Source organism: Loxodonta africana, chromosome 1 (genome assembly GCF_030014295.1).
Source record: "Loxodonta africana isolate mLoxAfr1 chromosome 1, mLoxAfr1.hap2, whole genome shotgun sequence".
NCBI lineage: Eukaryota > Metazoa > Chordata > Mammalia > Proboscidea > Elephantidae > Loxodonta > Loxodonta africana.
Window position 1 is genome coordinate 95,828,691 of NC_087342.1, and position 26,971 is coordinate 95,855,661.

The 26,971-nt window shown below is 47.8% G+C and overlaps 1 protein-coding gene across 1 annotated transcript in view; it reads right to left on the reverse strand.

The window, feature by feature from the left end:
• Nucleotides 1–7,118: 7,118 nt before the first annotated feature.
• Nucleotides 7,119–26,971, reverse strand: part of ILRUN (inflammation and lipid regulator with UBA-like and NBR1-like domains) — a 123,146-nt gene continuing 103,293 nt past the window's right edge. Inside the window, exon 5 of the mRNA XM_023540197.2 lies at nt 7,119–11,917. Coding sequence (XP_023395965.2) covers nt 11,882–11,917 — 36 coding nt within the window. The 3' untranslated portion in view covers nt 7,119–11,881. The remainder of the gene's footprint in view (nt 11,918–26,971) is intronic.

Below are 26,971 nucleotides of genomic sequence, written 5' to 3' on the forward strand. Positions count from 1 at the left end.
CAAGCAGACAGGGTGGACTTCATACCATCAAGAAAGCAGGGGTCAGGATCCTGACTGAGGCTGTCACCAGCCCTGGGGTAAGAGTGGTGGAGCCAGAGGTGTTGCTGTGGAACTTGGTAAGGCCCTGTGACCGGACCCGGGGGTGGCCGTAGAAGCTCCCCTGCTGGTGAGAGCTGACTCTTGAGGACACAGAGAAGGCTCAGGTGGGCAAGGCAGCTCATTACATCATGTGGATGGAGAGTCAGAGAGGGTAAGTGGCTCCTCCAAAGTCACACAGCACTAAGGGCAGGGCAGGTGCCAGAATCTGCTCTTCACAAGGCCCATAACTGGCATCTAAATACTACGGGCACTGCTTTGTTCTGTTTTGGCTATTCTCTTCACCTGGAATGCCATTCCCCCAGGCATCCACAATGATCACTCCCTCACCTTAGATCTTTTCTCAAGGATCACCTTCTCAGTAGGGACTTCCCTGTCCTCCAATTTAAAGTTGTGTCCTCACTCCCATTCCCTTTGCCCTTCTATTTCTCCGTATCACTTTTCATCACCCAACATATCATATATTTTACTGAAGGTCAGCTTCAAGATGCAGGGATCTTTCATGCCTGTTTCATTGCTGTATCCCCAACACCTATGACACTGCCGGGCACAAGGTAGGTACTTGATACATGTTTATTAAGAGAATGAATGAATGTCACGCTTCGCCAGCAGTTTTCATAGATGGCAGACATGATAAACATGCTTGAGTGACTTCTTCTAGTACAGAAATATCCCCAAATGTACATCCCCTGTCCCCACACACTGTGCTCTGTGTGCCCCTTGAGACGTCCTGTGTCCACTGCCCCAGGTCAGGAGCTGCAGCCCCTGAGCACGCAGAGCTTGCTGTTTCCTTTGTGAGCCAAGAAGTGCCTTCCCAAGGGCATGGTCGAAACAAAGCTTAAATTTTCTCTGCTGCTTTCCCACAGGAAAAACATTGGCCCTTCCACCCCTTTTGTGTCAGTGGCTCTCTATTAATGTGAGAGTGTACACATGTATGTTACTAGTTCCAGTCTAGCCACTTCTTAACCATGTGACCATGGGTCTGAGCCTCAGTCTTCTCATCTATTAGATGGGAATAATCATGGCACTTAGCTTATCAGAATAGTAACTTCTCTTGTGCAGGCTGTTAACTGGGAAGGTACACGTGGGAGACTGCTGGGGCGCTTGGCACGTTCTGGATCTTAACACGGGTGATGGTTATACAGATGCGTGCATAGGAGAGAGTTCACCAAGATGAACTGTTGGGTTTCCTGTTCTCTACTATAACAAGTTAGATGTTAATAACAAAGAGAAAATAGTGCTTATTTCAGAAGGTTGTTGTGAGGATGGAATATAAAGAATTTCATATAAGCCTGACTTATGGAGAAAACTGAGCTTAAAAATGTCAACTATTGAGTGTGCACACATGTTGGTGTGAGATGACACGACCCTGTGGGTGTGGTGGTACAGTTGTGCGTGAACCAAGGTGACGAGTGGGCACCAGTGTTGTCAGTCCGTGGAGGCACGTCTGGTGTGTACATATGTTGCTGCATGGGGATGGGGGCTCAGAACTGCACACACACGTTGGATTGCATAATTGTGACTCCGTGTGTGCCCACGTGCAGGTATGCAGGGGGCTCTCTGCTCTCTGAACCTGTGTGTCCTACAGAGAAGAGCCGGCATCCCCAGCCAATGGGCCTGGTACCCAGAAGTGCTCCTCACACCAGGTAAGGTGGGGCTGGCTGGCAGCAGGGGCCCCCCACCCCCAAGGCCAAAGGCCTAATGGCTCCCAGCAGCTCATCCCTTTCCACAGCTGCAACTTCTCAAAGATGCAAACTCCTCATCGGTCCATGCAAATGAGCCCTGAGAGCCAAGGCTGCCTTCCCTCGGGTCCAACCACTGCCACTGTGATTGGTTCCCACTGGACACCCCCCACCCCATTCAGGCTGGCAGCCAGGCTAGGGAACCAGAAGCCAGCTGGAGTCGGCTGTTTCCCAACCACTGATTCTTTCTCTTCCCTTGGGGGCCTTGGCACGCCCTGCTGGCTCAGGTGTGTAGAGAGAGCCTGGGCTGGGAGTGGCCCCACACTTACTGTGGGATTGCTCGGAATGGTTACTGTCCCCATGTGCTGGAGAGAGGGCTGGCTCTCCCAGACCTTCCTGCATGGGCCTCTCTCACCCACCGATTCCCCTCTGGTGTTCACTTTTCTGTCTCCCAGGTCTGGTCTTCCCCATCAGGGGCAGCGTCTTAATAAGCCTGAGATGACCCACATCAGGGAGCCCAGCAGGGGCTCCACACACATTAACTCCCCTCCCTACCCCAAGGCTCCTACCCTGGTAACAACTGTCCCAGATCCACCAGCTCTCTGCAGGCACCCACATACCCCAAGCCTTCACCCCCATGGGCATGGGCCCCTGTTAGGGTGTGCTGGAAAGTATGGGGCAGAGAGGTGGGAGAAAGCCGGTGAGAAAAATGAAAGGAGCAGCAGGGAAGCAAAAGGAGGATCCTGGAGCCTTTCTGATACCAGCAAATGAAAATGGGGCACAAATGCCACCTCGCTGCCCACCTGTGGCCCTGGCCTCTACCTGACTCTGGTACTGATACAGGTCCTTGTGGGCACCTGGATGCAGATGTGTCAACGCCTCTGCCCTTGGAAGTGGTAAACCAGTAGCCAAGCCAGTTCCCAGGCATAGGTTTCTGGGCTGTCATGCTCAACCGTGGGCACAGCTGTAACCCCTGCTCCTCTCCAGGAGCCCCCATTGCTGTCTGGGGTTCAGGCTGGGCAGTGTCAGCCTCTAGAAATCAGGCCAGACCAGCACCAGGCAGGCCACCAGTCTCTCCTACACATTCAACAAGTGCATACCGAGAGCTTTCTGCATGCAGCTGCTAAGGACCGTCTCCTCTTCTCAGAACCAGGAAATTAGGGTCGCTTTTATGAGTCGGAATTGACTCGATGGCAATGGGTTTTTTTGGTTTAGAACCTCTTCGGAGCCCTGGTGGTGCAGTGGTTAAGAGCTTGGCTGCTAACCAAAAGGTTGGCAGTTCGAATCCACCAGCTGCTCCTTGGAAACCCTATGAGGCAGTTCTACTGTGTCCTAAAGGGTCACTATGAGTCAGAATTGACTTGATGGCAGTGGATTGTTTTGGTTTTTAGACCCTCTCTCTGAATTATCCTTTCCTGCATTCCAGCTCTCACCTCAGACCAAGAAAAGGCAAGGGTTTGCTGGAGATTAGAGCTGTGGTCTGGGGAGAGACCCGTGGGCAGACTACAGAGTTTTAGATGCTGCCTCCCAGTTGCCCAGTGTCACAGCCCCCTCTCCTCAGGAATCCCAGGCCTCCTCACATCTCGCAGGTCATAATAACATAACAATGGTCACTACAAGTTGGACATTTATCATCTGTCAGGTATAGAATACTAAACATTTTTATGATGGATTTCAGCTCTCAAGGATTTGAATTCTATCCTCTTCTATTTCTCCATATCACTTTTCATCACCTGACGTACATTTTACTGCATGTCAGCTCCACGATGTAGGGATTTTTTTTGTCTGTTCCACTGTGCCATTTTACAGATTAGGACGCTGAGGTCCTGAGTGCTTCAATAAACTGACCACAGCCACATGGCTGACAAGGGGCAGAGCCTGAATCCAGACTCAAGCTCATCTCCCTGGGAGCTCAGAGTACAGGAGACTCTTGTCCTGGAGGCAAGGGAGTTTGGCGGACACACTTGCAGGGAAGGCCAGGCCAGGTAACGTTTGCCCTTCCATATGAGGCCCGGGTCACATGGTGCCCTCTGCTGGCCTTGGGCCCACCCTGCACCGGCTCTGAGGTGGCCACGCTCCCAGCACCCCCAAGGGATCTTTCCTGCTCTCCACATATCCTCCTCATCACTGCCCCAATGTGGCTTAGGGCAGCTATATCCTGAGAAGGTATTCCTTACAGCGCAGCCTTAATCCTTCCCTGACCCTTGCTCAGTCCTGCTGCTCTCTGACCTGAGTCAGAGAGCCCTGTTCAGGGGGTTCAAGCTGCAACACCTAGCCTTTTAGGGGTATGAGGTATCTTGGCTGTTGGTGAGGGACTGGGGGATGGTGCAGGTGGGCCTGACCCCCAGTCAAACACAGCTCCTCTCTTCTCTCAGACTTCTGCCCTCTCCCACAGCCCCAAAGGAGGAATTCCTAGGTCTTGGCTCCAGGGCTCCAGACCGTCCTTGGGAGGACAAAACCACAGGAGCCTTGCTTCACTCTTCCTCGTTCTCACTGCCTTGCTCCCGGGTGGGGGTTACGCCGGCCCCTCGGCATGGACAGGATCCAGCCCCTCATCCATTTTATGAGCACCAGTGAGGAGAGGGCTGGGACACAGGTTCTAGGGAAAGAAAAGGGACTGCCAGGACAGGAGAGAGGCCACCAGGAGCCATCATATCTGAGTCTAAGGGTCTTCAGGGTGAGAAAAGCTCTCTGAGGCAAAAGGCAGGCTTTAAGGGAGTGTGTGACAGATGGGTGTTTCTCTTCGCCTCTGACGACCTCGTCCAGCCCTGAAGCCATAAATCCCACCTAATCGCTGCTGACTCTCCCATAACGTCTCCTACCCTAACCTCTCCCCTGAACCGCAGACTTGGATATCCACTGGCCCGCCCAGCGTCTCCCCCGGATGCCTAATGGGCATCTCACACTGAACAGGCCCCAAGTGGATTCCCGATTTCTACCCCTCGAGACCACTTCTCCTCTTTTTAGTTGTTCAGGCCGAAATTGCAGGAATCATCTTTCTTTCCTCACATTTTACATCTAACCCATCAGCAAATACTGTTGGCTCAACTTTCAAAATATATTGAGGATCCAACCACTTCTCACCTTCTCTACTGACACCACCCATCAACCACCTTACTGGTCTCCCTGCTTCTGCCCTTGCCGCCTACAGTTTATTCTCCACACAGCAGCCAGAGGGGTCTGAGAAAGTGTTGATGTGTTCCTCCTTCTGCTCGAAACATTTTGATGGCTCCCATGTCAGCCAGAGTGAAAGCCAAAGCCATTCAGTGACCTCAAGGCCCATACCTCTCTGACTTCGTCTCCTACTACCCTTCCTCTCGCTCATTCTGCTCTGGCCATGATTCCACCTCAGGGCCTTTGCACTTGAACTTTCTGGGTGGAATGTTCTTACTCCAGATATCCACAGGCTTCCTTTTAGTCTCTTTCTATTAGTGAAGCCTTCCTCTACTGTCTTGTATTAAAGAGCAGTCCCTCCTCTCTTCCTCACTACTGCTCCCTATTCTCTACTTCGGTTTCTCTCCAGAGTTCTTGTCACCTCTTGATGTATTACCTCTTTGTTTACTGTCTACTCTGACTAGAATGCCAGCTCCACAGAAAGGCAGGGGTTTTTGTCTCTTTTGGTCACTGCTATGTCACCAGCGGAAACCCTGGTGGTATAGTGGTTAAGAGCTACGGCTGCTAACCAAAAGGTCGGCAATTGGAATCCACCAGGCACTCCTTGGAAAACTCTATGGGGCAGTTCTACTCTGTCCTATAGGGTCGCTAAGAGTCATAACTGCCTTGATGGCAACGGGTTTTTTTTTTAATGTCACCAGCAAGAAGAAATGGATGACTAAATGAACTGCAAAGTGGTGAGGGCAGCAGAGCTCCCTGGGCTGGGCTGGGGCAGTAACTGAAAAAGTCTTTATTATCCTAAGTCCAGATACAGATGGAAATAAGAGCATCCAAAAAAAATATTCATTATAGAATCCTTTCCATTTTATAGAGGAAGTACTGATCTCCCTTCAGTTTCTGAGTCCATCACCCTCTCTCCCATCTTCCCACAGGCTGTGTCCTCCACTCCCTCCTCACCTCTCCACTCCCCTTTTTTAGATCTTGGCTTAAATGTTCCTTCCTCAGAGAAGCCTCCCAGATACCCCTGGGCCTACATTAAAATCCTTTCCTCCATGTTCCTCAGGCACCCACACTTCGATTTTCATAGGACTCACCATACTTGGAATTTACTTTTTCATAAACTGAGCACCAAGCCTGCCTGCCTGCCCTCAGTTACCTTATCTAGAAAATGAAGATGGTAAGAATATCTATCTTAGGAGGTGGCTGTGTGGATTAAATGAGATAATTCATGTAAATAGCTTAATAGGAGTTGGTCATAAATGGTCAGCTGGAACTACAGTGGACATCAAATGTTTGTTGTGACAGGGAAATGTTTTCAAAAAAGAAATCACAGCCTGGATAAACTCTAAAGAAATCTGAGGAACAATGATCTACATTTTGACTGTTACTGCTCGAAATCACTTTAGCGCCTTCAAATTCTAGGCCTGGCCGGCACAGCCCTACTAGACTCCAGCTGAATTTCAAATGTCAGGTGGATGGGGGGTGTCTTGGATCCCCTTCAGACCCTCTACTATCCTCACTCAAAGTGCGGTCCGTGGACAGGCAGCATCTGCTCACCTGTGTGTTAGGAATGTAGAATCTTGCTCCCTTTCCTGAGACCTCCTAAATCAGAATTTGCCTTTTAACACATTCAGGTTTGGGAAGCACTGCCCCTACACAGCGTCTTAGAACTAGGGGCTAAAAAGGATGTAAAACAAAAACAAAAACAAAAACAAAAAAACCCCGTGTATTCCAGGTCCTGGTTTCTAAGCTAGTGCATCTCCATTTTGTAGAAGCATCATCTGAGACCCATCAGTCACGCTGACCTGTTAAATAGTTCACTGTCTAGACACTCCTCACCCCAAACCCACACACGTTCTGTCTCATCTCAAAGTGGTCTTGCCTACTCCCTGCTCCATTCCCACTTTCAAAAGCCAGGCTGCCATGACTGCACTTGGTGTCTCTGTTTTCTCAGCCACCACACAGTGCTGGACACCAGGTTGAGTCTGAGAAAGTGGCTGGCTGGGTCACAGAAAGCGGGTGAGGGAGGGGCCTGCTCATACACGGAGGGAGGCACCTGGTACAACTTGAGCTGCAGGGAGGCTGTTTGCTTTGCCAGGAGGGCTGGGTCCAGACCACCGCAAACCTCCCCCTACAGCCAAGAGCTCAGCTGAGAGCCCCCTCCCTGTCACCCAGCCCCCGTGGGAATGGCTCTGGCCAGAAGCTACCATCAAATCCACTTCTTTCTCCCAGGGCCTAGTGACTTCTTGACAGGTTACAGCCCCAAAGATAAACAGATTCTGCCAAGCAAATAACTGTTTAGCAGTGGAGGTATTGGGGAAGGCCTGGGAGTGGGTCTGAGTTGCCAGAAGACCCAGGTGACGGGGTGGGGGCCACTCCCCTGCAGAGAGCAAACAGCTTTGGGCACCTGGAAAGAAGCAGGATGCAGGTGCACTATCATGGCACTGGGGGCAGGGGTGGGGGCACTCAGCCCAGGGGGTCTCTGGGCCAGTCTCCCAGGCTCCACTGCCCTGGGCTCTGTACCAGGCTATCACTGTTCACTGAGGAACAGGAGCCTTGCATTCAGGCTCCTGGGGCAGGGGGCCAGTTCTTTTATGGGTACCTCAGTTTCTCTCATGCCATCTCTGGCCATAGTTTCCCTTAGTGAGCAGCCTACAGGGAGATGGCCAGGAGGGCCCCTGGCTCATACCCAGGACCACCATCATTTAGAACACACACTCAGCTTTGCCAGCCAAGGTGAAGATCCAGTGTAGGGGTCTGTGGATGAAAGGCTGTCTCCACAATGATATGAAAATACTGCCAGCATCTGGGAGGCTATGCATCTAAGCATGCTTCATTAAGCAGTGAGGCTCGGGCAACTCCCTTCCCTTTCTGACCTCACTTTCTCCTCAACACAAAGGGGTAATGATGTAGCAGAGGACAGGCGAGTTCTGAGCTCTTCAGAGTGCTACAGACATAAATGCATGGATTCCCTGAGCGCCATATGCCATCTGCCAATCAACAGTTTCTTTCATGGTATTCAACTCCCACTCAATGCTCCCTGGCTATAGTGTAAGCCCCCAAACTCACAGGTCTGTCTCACATAGCAAGTGGGGTGGGTTCCAAGTCTGCTTGTCAACTGCCTGGAATGTGCTCTCCATGATCCAAGACCAGCCCACAAAAACCTACCTGATCCATAATATACCAGAAAGGGAGCCTAGAGCACCCAGGGGCTATACCCAACTACCATGGGAAACACATCAGGGAAGATGCACTCTTACTTCTAAATCTAGGATGCTGGGGCTTGGGTGTGAAGGCGAGGGAGTCCCTCCTAACTCTGCCTTGTCTTCCAACAGGAAAGATGCCAGTGACGCCCTGCTTTTTTTCCGTAACGGTCCTGTATCTGTGTTAGGTGCCAGACACACAGTAAGGGCCTAAGATCAGCACTAACTCAGCTGGGATTTCTTATGTGCCGGGGAAAGGGTGATCGACAGAGGCATGGTACATACCCTAGGGGCCTAACGGCCATTTGGAAACCATTCCTTCACCTTTCTGGCCACCGGGAGCCAGGAAGAGCAGCAGATCCAATTATCACCCCAGGACTGATTTCCCAAACACAGAATGAACCTCAAGGTCTGTTTCCTCATCTGCAGAGACCCAAAAATACACATCGTAGAACCACCTTCGGGCCAAGCAGGTACACAGGGGGCTGGAAGGTGCAATAAAACTCGCTGACAAGGGGAAATGTTTTTTTGCTTTTTAATGTGTGTGTTAATTTAATCATACAAATATTCATTTATACAGTAAAGAAAAACATCCTCATCTTCGTCTCCTCCCAGGCACCATGAGGCCCCACCACAAACATCCACCCAGCTCACTTGACACACACACCACTGTCTAGGTGGAGGGGCAGCCACTGCCGCTCCTGCATTCACCCAAGGAAACAAAGGAAAGGTGGGTGGGGTGGGGTGGGATGGGGGGAATCAGCGTGCATTTCGAGCCCTGGCAGCCCCACTCCCTCACCTGCTGGGGCTCAGACTGAACTGGAGGAGGTGTTATCGCCGTGCCCACTTCCTACCTTGGCCACCCTGAGGCCACACCAGCAGTTCTCTCCACGCTGGAAGTGCCTCTGATGGGCTTAGGGTTACTGCCAGTCCTTACTGGGGGAGAGAAGGGTGACTGCTTCTTGTAGAAAAATGCCCCAAATTCAACTGTCCCCTTGACAAAAAAGAAAAAAGGCATGCACGCGTGCGCACACTCACTCACACACACCTCACGCCATGCACACAGACGGGTTCTTCCCAAGCCTGAGCCCCTGCCTCCTGCACTGGGCTCAGGCACCTAAGGATGGTGCCTCTCTGGTGGTCCTGCCCAGAAGCGGCCTTCCACTTGGCGTAGATTCCAAGAGGAACAGGGACTACTGGTGCTGAGAAGGTGGCGTCCTTCACCCTACCAGGAGGGGAAAAGAGCAGCTCCAAGCATTGTGCAGGGCTAAGGCCAGTGTGAGGAGGCAGAATGAATGGTACTCTGATGCCCATCTTGTTCTGTGAAAGCCATGGATCCCCTGCTTCACCCCCGGCTGCGGTTTGCTCTGGCCCTCTACAAGGAACTCACCTCCTCCAAGGGTGTGCAAAGAAATGCTTTGTTCTTGGGAGGGAGGCCAATGTGCCTGGGACATTTAACTGGCTAGGTAAGACTGCCTTCAGGCAAGAGGAGGCGCAAGATGACCCTGGCAGGGCCAGACCTGCTGACGGTGGCCTGTGAAGCCCCTGCTGAACCAGGGCAGGCAACACCTACTTGGGAACCTGGAAAGGGCACCTAGTGTGGGGCAGATGAGGCAGCCAGGAAACTAGGGAACATGAAACCTCCCATTACCCTGCTGTGGACAGCTGGGGAGGTACTGCATTGAGGGCTATCACGCAGGGAGGAATGGCTGGGCATGCAGGGGCTCCAGGGTGGTGGTGTCCCAGGAGGTTGGCACCAACGGCAGCAGCAGCAGCAGTAGCAGTAGCAGTATGGGCCTTACTGGGCCCTCAGACAAACACCATCCTGAGCCCTGTGACCTGGGCATGTGGTAGGGCCGCCCCTCTGCTAGGGAACGGGCACTTGCAGGAACACCTAAGCCCTAGTCCAGCCCCAGCCCTGGCTGCCCTGCCTCTTCTCAGCAGGTGGGCCCCACCCTCCCCCAGGGCTCCTCCAGAGGACCAAAGCTTATTCCCTCCCTTTATTTTGGGGGAAGTTGGGAGGCAAAGGGGGAAATCTCATACAAGCTTTTCTCCCACAATCAAACTTTAAAAAACCACAGTCTCAGAAGAGGATGAGGAGCAACAAACAGCACACATTTTTGGAACTCAGACACCCAAACAGAGACAGACAGGCAGGCAGGCAGACCCTCACCCACACCCAGGCTATATGACCCCTTGCAGCCACTCATCACCTGGTCTCCCTGGCTTGTCTCACACCCCCAGGGTGGGTGGGGTGTGGCAACAGGCAGATGACCCTGTAACCACACCTTAGATCCACACTCCTGGCTCCCTTATATCCCCGGCTATCAAACCTATCAAACCAACTAAGACTCGAGGGAAGGAAGGGGTGAGAAGAGGGACTTTGCATATTCTTGTATCTTTGGCAGACAGCTGTGCTAGCCTGGTTCAAGCTTCCACGGAGATATCCACACTTCAACCTGCCGGCGTCTACAGGAAGCCAGTGGGGCCACCTGCACAAATGAGCAGCCAGCCAATTCGCCTCTGCTCCGGCTAGCTCTGGCTAGGCTGCTCCTCCCCCACTACCCTGCCAATAACCAACATCCTGCTCAGGGTGGGGACCCCCCCATGTTCATGTAAATGTAGTCTCCTAGATCAAGCAGTCACGACTGTGGCCCTTCCCCATAGCAAATTCCCCGTCAGGGGCTGTATTTTCATTCGGTTAACAGCTCAGCCTCCATTAACAGGCTGTGAAAACACCAAAAAGGACAAGTGGAGGGAAATGCAGGGAAGGGGGTTGTGTGACAACAGAGAAGCATGTGACACCTTCACACTTGCCCGCTGCAAAGTCGCTGGTGAATGCACGGGGCGCGCACACACCCCCTGCCAGAGGCACTGTTCCTAGAGCAAATGGGGGGCCACGATACAAAGAATCCAAAAGCGCAGTAAGCATGATGGCATTTCTCTCTGCCAAGAGAAACACGGAAGAAAAGCAACGTGAACTGTTACAAGTATGTGCAGAAGGACACCTCTTGGCCTCAAACTCCCATGTCACCCGAGATCTGTCCTCAAGGCTTCCTCTGCTGGCCACACAGGAGGTTTGGTCTTCGGAGAGGTCCCGATGGTAACAAGCCACAGGGCTGACGAATACAAATGTCCAAGGTGTAAATCAACAGAAGATTAAAAAGAAAAGAGGAGGAAAAGGGTGATAACCCATTGGCTGATGCCATCAAAAACAAACGCGGTCAGGAAGGTCTTAAGTCATGTGGTTCGGCAGATATACTCCAGCAGCACTGACCTGCAGAGTCCCCAGACATGCCACGCTAGCTTTTAACCTCATCGCCTCCAGAACAAGCAGCTATTCTATGAAGAGTACGTTATCCCTTATTTAAAAGAAAAAAGTGGGGAAAGAGGGGAAAAAACATAAACATATGCTCAAAACTACAACCTCTCTGTAGGCAAAATAATTTTTGTTTAAAAAGATGGCTTTTTTCCCCCATTTTAACCTTCTCTCCCTTCCCAAGTGACCTAATGACTTCTTAGACTGACGCCTAATAAACAAACCCCAAGGTGGCTGCATGATTTCTTCTTGGTAGCCTCAACACCATTCCTGTGATTCAGCATTCACACATGCATACTGAGTTTACTCATAACTAGTCTGTTCTGCTTCTTCCTCTTCTTCCGGGTGAGGGGTCAGAGCCAGGGGTCCATGCGATGTGGTCTGCAATCCAGAGGAACCCCTGCCCTCCCCCCCCAAAGTCAAGCCTTGTGTCTTTTGTTAATTTTTCTTCTTGCTGAGACACCCATTTAAGACTGGCCGAAGGGGTAAGGCCCGTGGAGCCCCTGGAAGAGAGTGAAGACAGTCAGTGACGGTAAACAAAAGTGCAACCTGACAACCAAACCAAGTGAAAGAAACTATGGTTCCCAGAGAGCCAAAGGATGCCCCACGCACAGACCAGGTCTGAAGGTTGTCCTTGCCATACAAAACCTTGCGGAGGCCAAACATCAGTCCATTTCAAGTTGCTAAGTGTCCTCACTAAATCACATCATCCAAAGAGATGGGGTCAACTTCTAGATGAGCCAGTGCCAGTTTCCTCCACCGAGGTCACAAAGCCTTCCTGCTTGACAACACTCTCTCAACACTGCTGTTAAACATCCTAGTACATCACTTGCTTTGCCTTGACTTCAGATGTAGGCTACTGCTGGTGAACGACACTTCTATCAGCAATAAAAACAACTGCAGCTGAAACAGCGACTGTCTCCTGAGTACCTAGATACCAGGCATGGTGCTAGGAGCTTCACATACATTGGCTTTACCCCGCATCTCAAACCAAAAAGCCAGCCGAGTAGTATTATGTCTGTTTTATTAATCAGAAAAAATACATAGAGGCCAAGAGACTTGTTCATGGTCATAGGGTTAGTAAGAGGCAGAGCTGAGATTCAAACCCAAAGCTCTCTCCTCCCCACGGGAACCTCCCCTAGGGAACCCACATTTCTTCCTTGCCACGCTCCAAATTCCCAAAGAAGGCATCTCTCATGCTGCTTTGTTGGGTAGAAGAGGCTTCATAGTCTCACTTTCCCCCTATGTTACACCAAGATGTGCCAACACCAAAAGCAGCTGCATGAACATGCTGGAGGATGACAGGAGCGTTCCCCACCCTACCCTCCCCCTCCCCGGCTCCCCATTTCCAAGTGCACCTGGAAAGACCCAGTGAATGCCAAGAATGGGTGGAGAAGGTAGACTGATGATCACCTTCTCCAGGGTCTTACACCCAAAATTGGCCCAGAGGGACCAAATGGGTGCTGAGAATAGGAGTCTCAGCCGTAACTGTGAAAAATGACCAAAGGGGTTTCCCGAGGCTTGACAACTATGTTAGGAATCCTGAACCTAGGCACAACTTGGGGTGGAGAGGCACAAAATCTGATATTTTCCATTAGCTTGATGGAATATGGACAATCAGAACTTGATTGCTTTAATAAAAAATAAAAGTCTTTGGAAAGAAATAAAAATCCCTGGTTGCTGGGTCCTCAGTGATTAGAATTCCTTTTCGGTACGACTTTTTTTGTACACTGCCATCTCCCCAGCACCTAGCATGGTGCCTGGCCCTTAGAAGGCACCAATATATATTTGTTGAATTAGTAACTGAAAGATGATGGGTATTTCTCAGACTATTACCTGGAGTGTCAGAACCCCACTAAGTCACAGGAATACTGGCTCTTCCAAGTAGGGAAAAAAAAAAGCTTTTAAACAGCTGCTTAGGCCTGGGAACACAAGAGTCTGGGTCATGCCACCCCCGAGAGGCCTGGCTCTCTGAAGGAGGCTTGCTGGAGACACAGCCCTCAAGGTTCCCTGCAGTGGGATGAGGGGCACAAAGAACTGGGAGGAGATCTGGGTTCTGCTCCGGCTTTGTACCACCTCACCAAGTGACCAAGTGACCTCACAGGATTTCAGGGTCTTCATCTGTAATAAAAGAACCTGGAATGAATCTTTACAGATTTCAGATTTTAGGAGTTGACAAAAAGTACCTGGCTCAGGAGGCTAAAAACAGTGATTCAAGGAAAATGCCCTTTGATCAGGCCAGAGGTCAAAGGTGCCAAGAATGAGGAAAAGTGAGAGTAAAGCTCTCACCACCCCCCTCCCCCCGCCCCCCGCAGTGGGAAGCACTGAAACCGCTTTTGCATTTTGTTTTCCGTATAAAGCTTCAAAAGGCCAGAAATATGTGTCTAGCTGCTTGGTGGTGTCAGTGAACTGAACATCCTGAGGAGGCGAACCTGGGGGCTGGGCAGGCCCCCACTGATGGAGCATCAGCTATGTGCCAGGTGCTGTGGTAGCACTTTAACATGCTCTCTTTAATCACCAAAAAGATCTGTTGAGACAAGTACGTAAGGATCTCCAAGCTCGGAGGGATGAGGTAACCTGATCAAGGGCACAGCATTGGTGAGTGGAGCAGCTGGTGTTTCATAAAATGACAAAATGCCATCAGCCAACCGTGCCTCTAGCAGGCAAGCTGTGGCTGCAACCATCTCGGCAGCCACAGCACCCACTCCCTTCACCGAGTGTGGGCTTGGTAGAAACAGGCTCTCAGGTTCTACTATATTGGAGGGCCTGGTAGAAGGGTCACACACACCCAGAGGTGGAAATTAAAGGAGCTTAAAACAAGCTGCTCTAACTCAGTTCTTCCCAACAACATTCAATCATCCGAAACGACTCAAGAAAAGCATAAAAATCTTAAGATTTAGAACCAATACAATAATCAAAGGTCTCTGTGCAGGAAAAAATGCACAGAGAAAAGAAAACCCAAAAAACAAATAGTACTTGTTTTCTATAAAATCTTTACCTTTACCCTAAATTTAACTGCTTTCCAGTCCAAAGCTCCACACGCTTCACATGGGCCTTTACAAAGCATGGGCCTTGTGACTTGCCTGGAATGTTTGGAGACGGGGAGTTCACGACTCTGCCAAGGAGCTGCTGTGCATTCCCATTCTACAGATAAAGAAGTTCTATGCAATTGGCAGAGAGGACTAAAGACTTGTGCATTTTCAGATTTCCACTTGCGTGCCCCGGCCCTCAGACCATTCAGTGTGGTATTTGACTAGTTCAGATTATGGGGTTATCGCTGATTCTCTATTTACTCTCTGAGGTTCCTTGCCTTTTGGGAAGAAATACACTACCTAATTCCTTTTCACCCAGAAAACGGCATATTGGAGTTACTGATGTTTAACTGATGCAGAAAGGTGGCTTTGTGGCACAAGCTGTTTTCCTGCCCACCCCCCCGCCCCCGCCCCTGTGTCCAAATTAACTACCATTACTTCAAAAAAGGGCAGGGCGCCCATTGTATTTCAAAACCACTTGATGATCTGGACACCCCATATACAGGATTACAGGTGTCACAAGAGGATCATACAACACAGGAAACATAACACCCAGTTGTAGAGGAAAAGCCTGGCAGAGATTCCAAGAACAGCTTGTTCAGAGCGTCCTGTGGCAGAAGACCAAGTGGGAAGTGCCTTCCCCACCAGTGGGATGGAGGTATATTCAAATGGGAGGCTTATCTACATTTCAGGTTCCGAGACCGAGACCCGGCGTAACAGGTTCTGGTGGCCAACGTCCCCAATCCCAGCCTAAAAGTAGGGTTTGGCAATACATCTAATGCTCACTCTCTTCTGGGGCCTAGCAACTCTTCAACTTTTTATCTCAGTGAAAAGCAAAAAATGCCAAACATTTTACCTAACCTGGCATCAGTGATCTCTCTTCTATAACAGTCATGCCACTACCAATAAGGAAAACAGACCAAGAGATAGATGGATCAGATGGCAGGCACCAAAAATTGAGGCCATCGACATGATTACAAAACCCAGTTAGTCTGACAGAGAAGGCCACCATCCTCCTCTAGGAGAAATCGGTTCCCGCCACTTGAGGACTAGCAGCAAGGCTGGATTTATCCACGCTAATTTTTTTAATAAAGGGCTGGATAAACTCAGAAAAGAACCCCTTATCTGACTCCCGGTTTAAGGCCAGCTCCCCAGGGCCTACTCAACTTCTACTGGAACGCGTTTTCAAAGGCTGCATTCCTTGGAGCAGCCCCACATTTGCGAAGGGACGAGAAATTGTTCTTGGTGAAGGAGAAAGGCCCTTCAGGTCCACAGGGGTTGAGGTGGTGCTCATTTCGCCTCAGTCGTCCCTAAGCTTTTCACTGAGCTGCTGTTGTAGCTGTAAGCACAGGGATCTAACGTCTACTTAGAGGCGAGCTAGGCAGACCTTCTTAAAAGCACAGATAAGATAGAGATACCTTCCTACTTGCTGGAGAGGGGGGTCAGAACTTCACCTCAAGTCTGCTGAACGATGACAGCAGCTGGACCAGATCCTGAATTGCACTTCCACAATGCAATAAGAACTACCTCGAGCCAAAATTTGGCTAATTTTTAAAAATACTTTTTTAAAGAGGATGTTTATAGACACAGAGACATAGATTAAGTTCAGTCCTACTCATCATACTTTTCTGGAAGGGCAATTTAAGACACAGTAGTTGTGATCCTGTACTCAATGGAAACCTAAAAATAACCATCTCTCTGATTTGTTCTTCCACAAATTTATAGTTGTCCCAGTGGAGTAGCGCAGTCACTCGAAGTCAGCAAGTGATTTGGTTATCACCGATCTGAGTGTGAACCCACAATATCCTAGAGTTCTTCCTAAAATTATACACAAGTCATAGTAATCTTTCCTAAAAGAAGAGATACTAAACAATTATCACCGAGAGAAAGTAGTAACTGTCTGTGCCAAAATACTAAAAAACATGAGCTAGTTTTGCTTCAACTAGTTTTTTAAAAAGTCTATTCACCATTTTTCAACAATAGGAAGCACAGTGCAATCAGGCTGCCTTATATGAGGCTGGAACCTGATGCTGTCAATGATTTGTACCTTGTGCACTGAAGACTCACCCACCAATAAAATGAACGAATGACTGTGGGATATACTACACTGGTGCACCAGTTCTCTGTATTCTGATCTTCCAGGGAAAAAAAAAAGGCTGAAATTCCTAATGAAACTAGGATGTCTTACTGAGGGGTTTTGGGGTTACTACTTTGCTATATAAAAGCTTGTTGTTTAGATAAACCAACACCACTTTCATATACCTGTCTTTATTTTGCTTTTATTTGTGATTTGACTTAAATAAATAGAAAGGTTCACACAGGTTAATAAAAAGACAGGCGCTTTTGCTGCTTAGCTGCGAAATAACATGCTCTCCTGGTGTATACTGATGGCAGCATCAGATAACACCCGGGGGCTCTCCTTCTCCTCCTCATTTCCTGGGCCAGTCCTGGTCAGCGCTTCGCCCGCCTAGTGCTCCTTTTGTATCACTTATGTACACTGAATGCAAACACAGAAGAATACAGGGTTTAGTACTAAGTACTGTCCTGATCCTGTGCTGCAAACACGGTGTGGTGTGACAAGGCCCTGCTCCCAGGGCTGGTCTGGACGGCAAGGACCAGAGACTGACCAAACCTGTTAGTCTCTCATTAACTAGAAATGAAGTCTGTATTGGAGGAGTAGGCAGGGCAATGAAAACTCTCTCAGGAATACGGGAACCAGGGCCCTTCCCTTCAAGGGAAGGCTTGCTAGTGGCACAGCAGGGCCACTTCGGCATAAGGGAATGTGCTGCAGATGCCTGAACATTGGTAGTGAAGCCACTTCCACGTGATAAAACCAAGCCAAAAACCAAACTTGTTGCTATCGCGTCGGCTCCAACTCATAGTGACCCTATAGGACAGAATATAACCCCACAGAATTTCCAAGGAGCACCTGGTGGATTCAAACTGCTGGCCCTTTGGTTAGCAGTCATAACACTTAACAACTACACCGTCAGGGTTTCCTCCATGTGACAGTCCCCCCAAAATTCAAATACGTATTTAGTGCATTGGCTGAGGACAAGTATGAGAAGCAGCCAAAGAAGAGAAAATAAATCTACTTTTATGCATGAGAACTAATCATAGGGCAGACTTAGTTCACAAGCTTTCTGGCTGTACCAAAATTATACTTAAAAGTCTTGACTCAGTTATAAGTGTGCTGAACTGACTTTTTAAAACTCTGCAACCATTTTTCATACTTACCCTTGTTGCAGTTTTTCTATTGCTCTTAACTTCTACAGTCTTACTGGGGACCCACTCACCCACCCAATCCATCCCTCCATCCCATCCATCCCATCGAATCCCATCCATCCCATCAAATCCCATTCATCCCATCAATCCATCCCATCTAACCCATCCCGCCCAATCCAATCTGTCCATCCATCCCATCCAATCCATCCATTGTATCCATCCCATCTGTCCATCCATCTTTCCTCCCTCTCTCCATTCTTTCTCCATCATCCATCCTCCCATTCATCCAAAGCTCCCCATGGCCAAAGGCAACTCCCAGAGCCTTCATCCATGCCCTTATGAACCAAGGGAATCACCATGAAGAATAAACTCAAACTCACATGTAATTGTGAATAAAAACACATCAGTTAAAAGTTCTACAAGGAGATGCAGGATCCTAGGTGAGTTCAACTTCTCCTTTCAGTAAGGATTTCACAAAAAGCTGTTTGCTATTTAGAATTTTAGCCCCTCAAGGGAGAGAAGCATATCCAAGTTCCTAGCCATGTAGCCACTGGTACAAGGAAGGAGTCAGATGCACTACAGGAGTTCTGCTGAGGCCAAGGGGAGGCTGCCAGCTCACGTCCTCTCAGAATTTCTATTCAACTAGCTCTGTAACCTTCTTTTAACCACTCTTCCCTTACATACCTTCGCTCTCCTTTCTCCTATCTCTCTTAAAATTGATTCACAGGCATCATTCCCCAACTGGCTGGCTGATTAAGGATAACTTGCCTCTCCTTGGTTCCTCTTAGTCATATTTGGTTTCATCTTGTCACTACCCTGCTCAAAAGCATTGTTGACACTGTTTCCTTTCACATTAAATCAGAACTCTCCTTTGCTTGGCTTTCAAAAGTCTTCCTCTGAAATTCACTCCACCCTCTTTAAGCACATCTCACTTACCACAGCCAGGCTGGCCAGTGCTCCACGAACACACCCTGCCTGTGGTTGCTTCTGCGCCTTCCTGCATGTGGTTCCTCTTCCTTCCAAATCGATGTGAATCCATCATCCACCAAGGTATGACTTTCCTGGCTATTGCTTCCGCCAAGCTCTTAGGAGCAGTTAAAAGTCAACCGGAACTCAATATACCTCATCTTTACCGAGCTCTCATTCTTTCCTATGAGCTAGTTCCATCTATATAACCAGACAGCAAATTCTTTGAAGACAGGGATTCGCACAGGCTGAGCACCCAGAAAGCCTCATTCATGGTTGCTGACTAATAGGAACGTGACCTCTGGGTAAAGCAGTTTTAACTGACCCTTGGGCAGTGAAATCACAGGAAAAAGCCCAAGAGCCTCCAGTTTTTGCAGGTGAACATCTACAGCTTTGGAAAGGGTCCATTTTAAGTAGCGTTCTAAGGAAGCCCAGAGCCTTACCGGTGCATTGGTTAAGAGCTACGGCTGCTAACCGAAAGGCTGGCAGTTCAAATCCACCAGCCACTCCTTGGAAACACTACGAGGCAGAGTTCTACTCTGTCCTATAGGGTCACTATGAGTCGGAATCAACTCCACGGCAATGGGTTTTGTTTTGGTTTTGGTAAGGAAGGCCACATTTTCCCTCTGAGGTACAACATTCTGCACCAGGTCCTATAGACTTAGAAGAGAACAAGTAATTAGCCATCTATGCCAGGAGATAAATTCTCACACTTTTGAATTACAATTATCTGTTTAAACAGGTAATTTCACTAGTCCTATCTTATCTGGAAACTTTCATCGGAAACGAAAATGCTACATTCAGTGTATAGGGAAGACACTGTGTCCTTACATCCAAAACAAAATCTGCTGGCAATCATGGGAACACTTGCTCCATTTTCGCGACAATACTGCCCAGCATCAGCGCAGCCTAAGACAATGTTCAGAGCCCCAAAGCAAATAAAGTGGAGCGAGACAGCTTTGAAGCTGCTGAGGCACAAAAGGGAGGGTTCTTAGAGATACTTTTTTATTCTCAGACAGTAATGCTACAGACAACAAAAGACATTTTCTAGGGCCCACAGTCTTGGCTTATTTTATTTTAAAAATGCACACAGGACCCATGCCACTGCAAACACTAGCAAGGTTGGTAAAACTTTACTGGCTCTTCTGGGTTTCCAAAAAAGAATCATCTCAGTACTATCAAACCCAGAGACTCCTGGCAAATCCCTTCTGGTACAGAATGTGCTAATCTGTGAACTGGGGCAGGTTCCTTGGTTGCTCTGCTGCTTAATCCTTGGCTACAAATTCTTGTGCAGCTCCTGAAGATGGACATTAAATGTATAAACTGCCTTTAAAGAAGAGTCAATAAATTTTGCTTCTGCTAGCAAAAAGTAGCCTAGAAGAAGAACATTAGACTCAAACTGGGTCCGTCCCTGGGTTCCAGCCCATGGTCCATCCCCAACTTGCTGTGTGAATGTCAGGAGGTCATTTAACTTCCTTGTTAGTCTGCAGAATGAGGATTAAAACTACACGTCACAAGTGTGTTGCAAATTAAGACTAAGAACAGGTACAGTAAGGGTGCTTTGGAAAGTCTTAAGTGGTTTATACATTAGACAGTATTAAGTTTGGTCCTTTGGGCCTCTTCCCTATTCATACCAGTGCTTCTCAAGTGGGGGACGTTTGCCCTGACAGGACATTTGACAATGTCTGGGAGACATTTTGGATTGTTAACAACAGGAGTGAGGCAGTGCTACTGACATCTAGTGGGCAGAGGCCAGGGAAGCTGCTTAGCATACTACAATGTACAGGACAGCCTCCCACAACAAAAAATTATCTGGCCCCAAATGTCAGCAGTTCGAGGCTTAGAGCCCTGCTCTATACATCTCTAGTCTCATAGCACAGATGTCATCCATGTGACATGAATCCTAAATTACGTCTCCACCCAGACTTCTCTCCCAAATCCTATATCCAACCTGGATATGCAACAGCTTCTTTGACACCTCCATTTGGATGTTTACAGAAAGCCTTCTACCCTCTCCCTTCCCTTCCAATCAACTAGGAAATCCTGTTCTCTCCACCTCACCTCTGCAGCCACCAGCCTGGTCCAAACTACTCTCTCTCTTCCCCTGGTGGCCCATGCTTCTATGCCTTCCTGAATTCTCCACGCAGGAGCCAGAGTGATCCTTTTACAACATTAAGTCAGACCACATCACCCCTCGGCTCAAAACCCTTTAACGGTTCCTTTTTCTCTCAGACTCAAAGCCCAATGCTTTACAAGGACCCATAAACCCCTTCATGATCTGGTTTCCAACCTCTGACTTCTTCCCCTTCTACTCTCCCTCGCTCCCTCTGCTCCAGACACTGGCCTCCTCGCTGTTCCTTGACCACATCAGGCAAATGTCCACCTCAGGGCCTGCACTGGCTGTCACGCTGCCCCAAATAATCTTTTTCCAGATAGCCTTTGCAGAAACAAAACCTGACTTTCAAGAGACTTTAAAGTATGCTCTAGTTCTAAAATACTAAGCTCAAAGGGAGCTTTTAAATTTATTAAAAAAAAAAAAAAAATCTGCATCTTTTGGCCACCATCAAGGGATGTAGACAGGATTTGTGAATTCAAGAGGTACAGCTGCTGTTGTCACAGGGAAAGGAGCCTTGGTAGCACAGTGGGTAAGTGCTCAGCTGCTAACCAAAAGGCTGGCAGCTGGAACCCACCAGCTACTCCTCAGGAGGAAGATGTGGCAGTTCTATTCTGTTCTATAGGGTCGTTCTGATTCGGAATCTACTTGACGGCAATGGGTTTGGTTTTTGTTTTTGGTCACAAGAATGAGTTAATGGAGATTTTGATGCCAAAAATAATCGAAACTCAAGTGGCTGGAAGTTTCTGGGGAAATCTTTTCTTTTTCTGGAGGTTAGAAAGAAGGCTGATTTCTGCACCTTCAGTAGCGGCTTAGCGGAGAGGGGGTTTAGTAGTAGTGAAGTCACGTATTTGGTCAGTTACTGGCTTGATCCTCGTTTGAAATGTAGCAGTATACTAGAAAGCATGCACTTCCTAGCCCAAAGCTGTTAGCTCAGCTAATAAAAACGTGTACTTGAACACTATTTGTAATTGGGAAGCAATGTAGCACAATGTTTAGAAAGCAGGCTCAGAAGTCATACTGCTTTTGTGAACATCCTAGTTTTACCCCTTTCTAGCTGTGTGACCTTGGACAAGTCATTTAACCTGTGTACCTCAAGTCTCAGCAACTGTAAAGTAAGGCTGATAACAGTACAATATCATGAGTTGTGTGCATTCAATGAGGTAATGCCTGTCACACACTGAGCCTGTTGCCTCTGGGGGACAAGAACTGGGTTTGAGAGGCAGGGAGGTGGACTGGTGCTTTTTCTAACAAGTTTGTAGAACTATGTGGCTCCTTAAACTATGTATACTGATCATTTTAATAATAATAAATTTAAAAAGTCCCTAGCACAGTGCCTGGCACCAAGTTTACAGCTCTGATTATTGTACTTTCATTGGTCTCTGCCTGAAAGTAGTGTGCTTTTGCTACCTGTCCCCTGCCAGAGGAGAACACAAGCTAGATCAAATATAAAGCGATACATGTGTGAGTTCCTTCCAGCTTCTCTTTGAGCCATCCTTAAACCTTTCACGGAAAGGGTCTGCATCTGAGAAGGAAAGGAGACTGGGGTTTTGTGGCAGTGGGTTCGTTACAGTGGTGCCCTCTAATGCCTCAAAACCAATAGCCTGCCTGAAGGACATCAGCCACCTGCATTCTGGTCCAATTCTACTAAGTAGCCCCAGAGCCATCCTCTTATTATTATGTTAAACTTACTGACCACTTCAAAGTAGACGTGAGATCCACAAGTCATTACATCTTCAGGTTTGCCTTTTCCAAGCATCCCTGCATCACCTACAGCTATTTCTAAATCCCCATCTGAACAGAGAAAGAAACTCTTCTACGCCTTGGCTGACACAGGTAGCAGCAGGTTAGAAGAGTTGCCTTCTGATTTAATAAGAGCAGACTGACTCCTGCTCTAGCTCCAGGTCTCAAGTACACTAAAGGGGGGCTGTCAGAGAAAGCGCATGTGGAAGGGGAGCAGGTGGGAGTGTAGGCAGGCAGGGCAGATGGCACTCGGCAGTGGCTGACGCTGGCGGAGTGGGTTGAACCTCCCCACAAAGATAATGACAAGTTTCTCCTTCTGAACCTGCACTTGGCGGAAGTAATAACAGTGGCTCAGCCTGTAATCCAGTTTAAAGCAGGAGTTTATGACATACATCAGCCTCATTTTTTAAAAAATAAGAACACGACATAAGAGCCATAGTCCAAGTAGCAAAATAAAGGAGTCTATAATCCTTCTGCAGTTCCCTGTGTAAAACAGAACTGCTTTGGAGTAAAGAAGTAAAGCATCTGGCTGTCCTGAAGAGCAGCTCCTTGATTTCTGCCAGCCACATTTATTTCTGACTGTGCTGGATCAGACCATTTGGTGACTTATTATTTTGTAAGGGCCTCTTTAGAAACCATCTATTGCTTAGAAAACATATATTCCAAAACTGGCCAATAAGAAAAAGAACTATCTAATTTTAATAGGACCTTTTTTTCCCCCTTCCATACTCTGTAAATTGTTCTTCACCACTCTCACACTGTCCAAATAGAAGCTACTGGCCTCCAGAGATGAGTCAGAAGGCTAGAATTCATGGCAGGATTAACCTTGAGTCAACAGAGTAAGCACCCAACCTACTGTGACTGTGCTTTTCTTCAAAGGCTCTTGAGCTAATCACATAAAAAGGGTTAATTAAAACAGCTCCTAAACTTTGCCAGTACTTGGTCTGACTGTTCACCTGGGACAGGTCAGCCACAATTGAGCTGACAATGAGGCCGGCTGATTGCTAACAAAAGCAAGCAGCCAGATTTATGAATCTTTGGAGCAGGTCAGCATATACTTACTTGTGTGACACCTTCTAACAGCTCTCACACAGGGAGGGGCCGGGGCTCTGGGCTGTGGGATGCACTGAGGGCAGGCATTCCCACCCAGAGCCTCCCCCGAAGCCTGGAGCACTGAGCCTAGAGAACTCAGGATTATTTAAGAGCAGCTGGGGAGGGGTTCCAGGGCTGTCCAGTTCCTGGCACTGACAGATGTGCCATTATGTTGACACATCCACCCAGCCCTCGTAGACCAGGTGCGTGAAGCAATCTTTTCATTTCATCCTACCAACCTTAGCAAGTTAAACTGTAACTGTGGTGGCAACAGGAAACTGTACTTGCCTACTAAAACTGTGGTCATGGGCTTCCAAGAGCTTCATGTTCTTTCCCAGCCTTGGTGGCAGGCAGGGAATTTTTTTTTGAGTCAGTTCAGTCTATTGCCAACTCAATGATCCCTGACATCAGCGCATTGGGTACCCCTCCTACCGTCCAATAAATATGCACCTGGGGTGAATCGAAAACACCGTCCCTGCTCCGGATTCTCAGGGGTCTCCTTCCTTTCCACTCATTCATAACTAAAAGGGTGCTACTTATTATAAAATACCACATGGGTAGTGTACCCCCAAAGGCTACAGAATAGATAAAGTAGTCACCACTTTAAAGACTCAGCAAACAGGGAGGCTCTTTTAAAAGAGGATGCCACAGGCAATTCTCAGTTTACATTACTGCCCCGTATCTTATTGCCAGGCTGCTTCTTTCACACCTTAATGATATTGGTCCTCAATGCAGCTCATACCTTCCCTCAACACTCAACTCAGCCTCCGGCCCAACAGGAGGATCTAAGGAAAGCCCACGTTCACCTGTTCACCTACCAGGAAATACGTTTGAGTAACGTGGCACCTGGATTTGAAATTCCAGTTCTGCCTCTCACTAGCTGTGCGATACAGACACATTTCCTAGCCTCTCAGAGCTTTTGTTTCCGTATCTAAAAAGGAGATGACATGTGTAAAGTACTTGGCAGCATGCCTGGCACACGGTAAGAGTTAAACAACTCTGGTATATACCTAATCTCATCATTTTGTCTAGTACACTTCAGAACCTCAAGCATGTCTGTTTTTATCCCCCAGCCAAATATAAATGTTTAGGATTATCTCTGCTTTTAAGTCTCACCTTTAACAAAGATTCAAGGTAGATGTCTACTCATATCCTTTTAACCATATCTCTAATTCTTTTTCAAGTCATATGTAATATTTTCACCCCATTCCCCACAGGAACACAGTACAACCAAGTGAACCAATCTCCCGCGCCCTTTGCCTATATCTCCTGAACACAACCACTGTCCTTCCTGTCTGTCCATCTTTCCAAATCTCATTCATTCTTGGAAAAGCCCTTCCCAACAGCTCCATCTCTGCTTCTCTCTAACGCTTACTGCACCCCAGCCACAAATCATACCATATTCACTGTGTTCTTCTTTACTCATTAACTTCGTACTCCATTTTGATGGAATTTCTAATTGGTTTATGTGTTTGCGTTTTGTGCTTCCTACTGGACTGTAATCTCCTAGTGGGAAGGGATCATATCTTTTATTCCTCCAGTCTCCTACTGTACAATGTACGTTGCTCTAAACTGGACAGAGATATATGAAGCACTTACTGATGACTGTCAACAACCTACTCCATTCCTGAAGAGCCTTAAGAGGTGGAACTGACTCAACTTTAGCCAGAAATGCTTCCAGAGAACTTGCTGGATGCGTACTTAAGTGTTTTCTGAATTAGACCCTGTTTCGATTAAGAAAAAAGGAGGCCTCCAGTTTCTCTTTGCGGTATGTGTTTTACATCCTCAATACACTGTAGCCAATAGTCTTGTAAACGCTACTTCTGAATGATACTAGAGTCCATGAAAAACTCAGTTAACATACCGTGCGTCCACCAACTTCAAGAAATATCTCAAAAGCCTCACCATAAGCCAGCCCTTCCAAAAGCAGCAGCAGCCGGTAGGAACTCAGTTTAGCTGGCAGTGAATGCTGCCCTGACACCACACCATGCCAGAGCTGATTTAAAGAAATCAGTCCCTAGGGGAGGGTAAAACAACCAACCAGTCCACAACTCAGGGAGATGAGTGCAGCACCTGGCCAGGAACACCACCTTTCTCCTAAGACCACAGTGACGGCTGAGTCTGCTAGCTCACAGCTAGGTGAAGGGACTTCAATTATAGAAAGCACTGGAACAAGGGGTTTTGCCAACTCTCACCTTCCCATCAAAATCAATTGCCTTGAGTCTGTGTTCTAACAGGAAGCACGCTTAACCTAAAGCGTGGCTCACTTACCAACTGGATCAGTTATACTATGGAGGATTAAATTTAAGAGAGAAAAAACTAGAGAAATAAGAGCTTAAAGAAAAATACTTTATTAGAGTGTTAAGATGTTAAAAGTCTTTCCTTAAAAACAGGCAATTTACTGCCTTGCCAATTAACTTCTCTTGTATCCTATAAAACTAACACGACTCCACAAAATTCTTTATAATGATCACCCAATCAACCAATGAATCAATTCTTTATTAGACTACTGAATGGAGTCTCCCTTACTAGACCGTGTGGAGAAAGAGGACTCACATCACCAGGTTTCTTAATTTGCCTCTTGATCTAGACCATATATAAACCACTGATAAGAAAAACACCATTCTTACAACAGAGTACTTGCCCCTCAAATAAACATCGACTTTATTTTTAAAATTTGGAGGGTGAATGCCAACACAAAGCAAGGAAGCGAGGACAGACTTAACAGTTTATGTGATTATGGGCCTGGAGTTTCAGCACAATTGGTCAGAAAAGAAGGCACAGGGATGCTCACAGGACCGCACCACAGGAATCACCTACAACAGGGGCTCTGAGCATCAGGGCTTTATTCAACCAACACAAGCAACGACCAGGAACCCTCATCACCTTAGAGTGTGCAAGACACTGTTAAATCAAGCCAGCATAGAGAGAAACAGATCAAGAAGGTAAACACCTAAGAACAGTGTCTAGCAACAGTCAGAATATTTAAAGTCACGGTGAACTAAACAAACAATTCTCTCATTTATTCCCCATATACAAAAAGTCAAAATATCACTTGAGCCACTCTGGGTCGTGAGTGAGGAGGATGATGGGCCTTTGTAGGTGGAAAAGACGTCACCAGGAAGACACGCTAACGAGGTAAATAAAGTAACAGCCCAATAATAATATTTAGGATAAATAATTGAGCTTGTCTTTTTTCTCAAAAAGACAAACCCACCCAAAACAAATAAAAAAACAAAGTAGGAACCAATTCTAAGGGTGTGTTGTTGTTGCTCTAAGTTTAGTATACATTTACACGGGAAGCATGGCTGGTGATATTTTGACTTTCTTTTTTTTAAACCCTAAACGTAAGTAGGAACTTTGTTCTTTCAACCCCAAACCAGAGC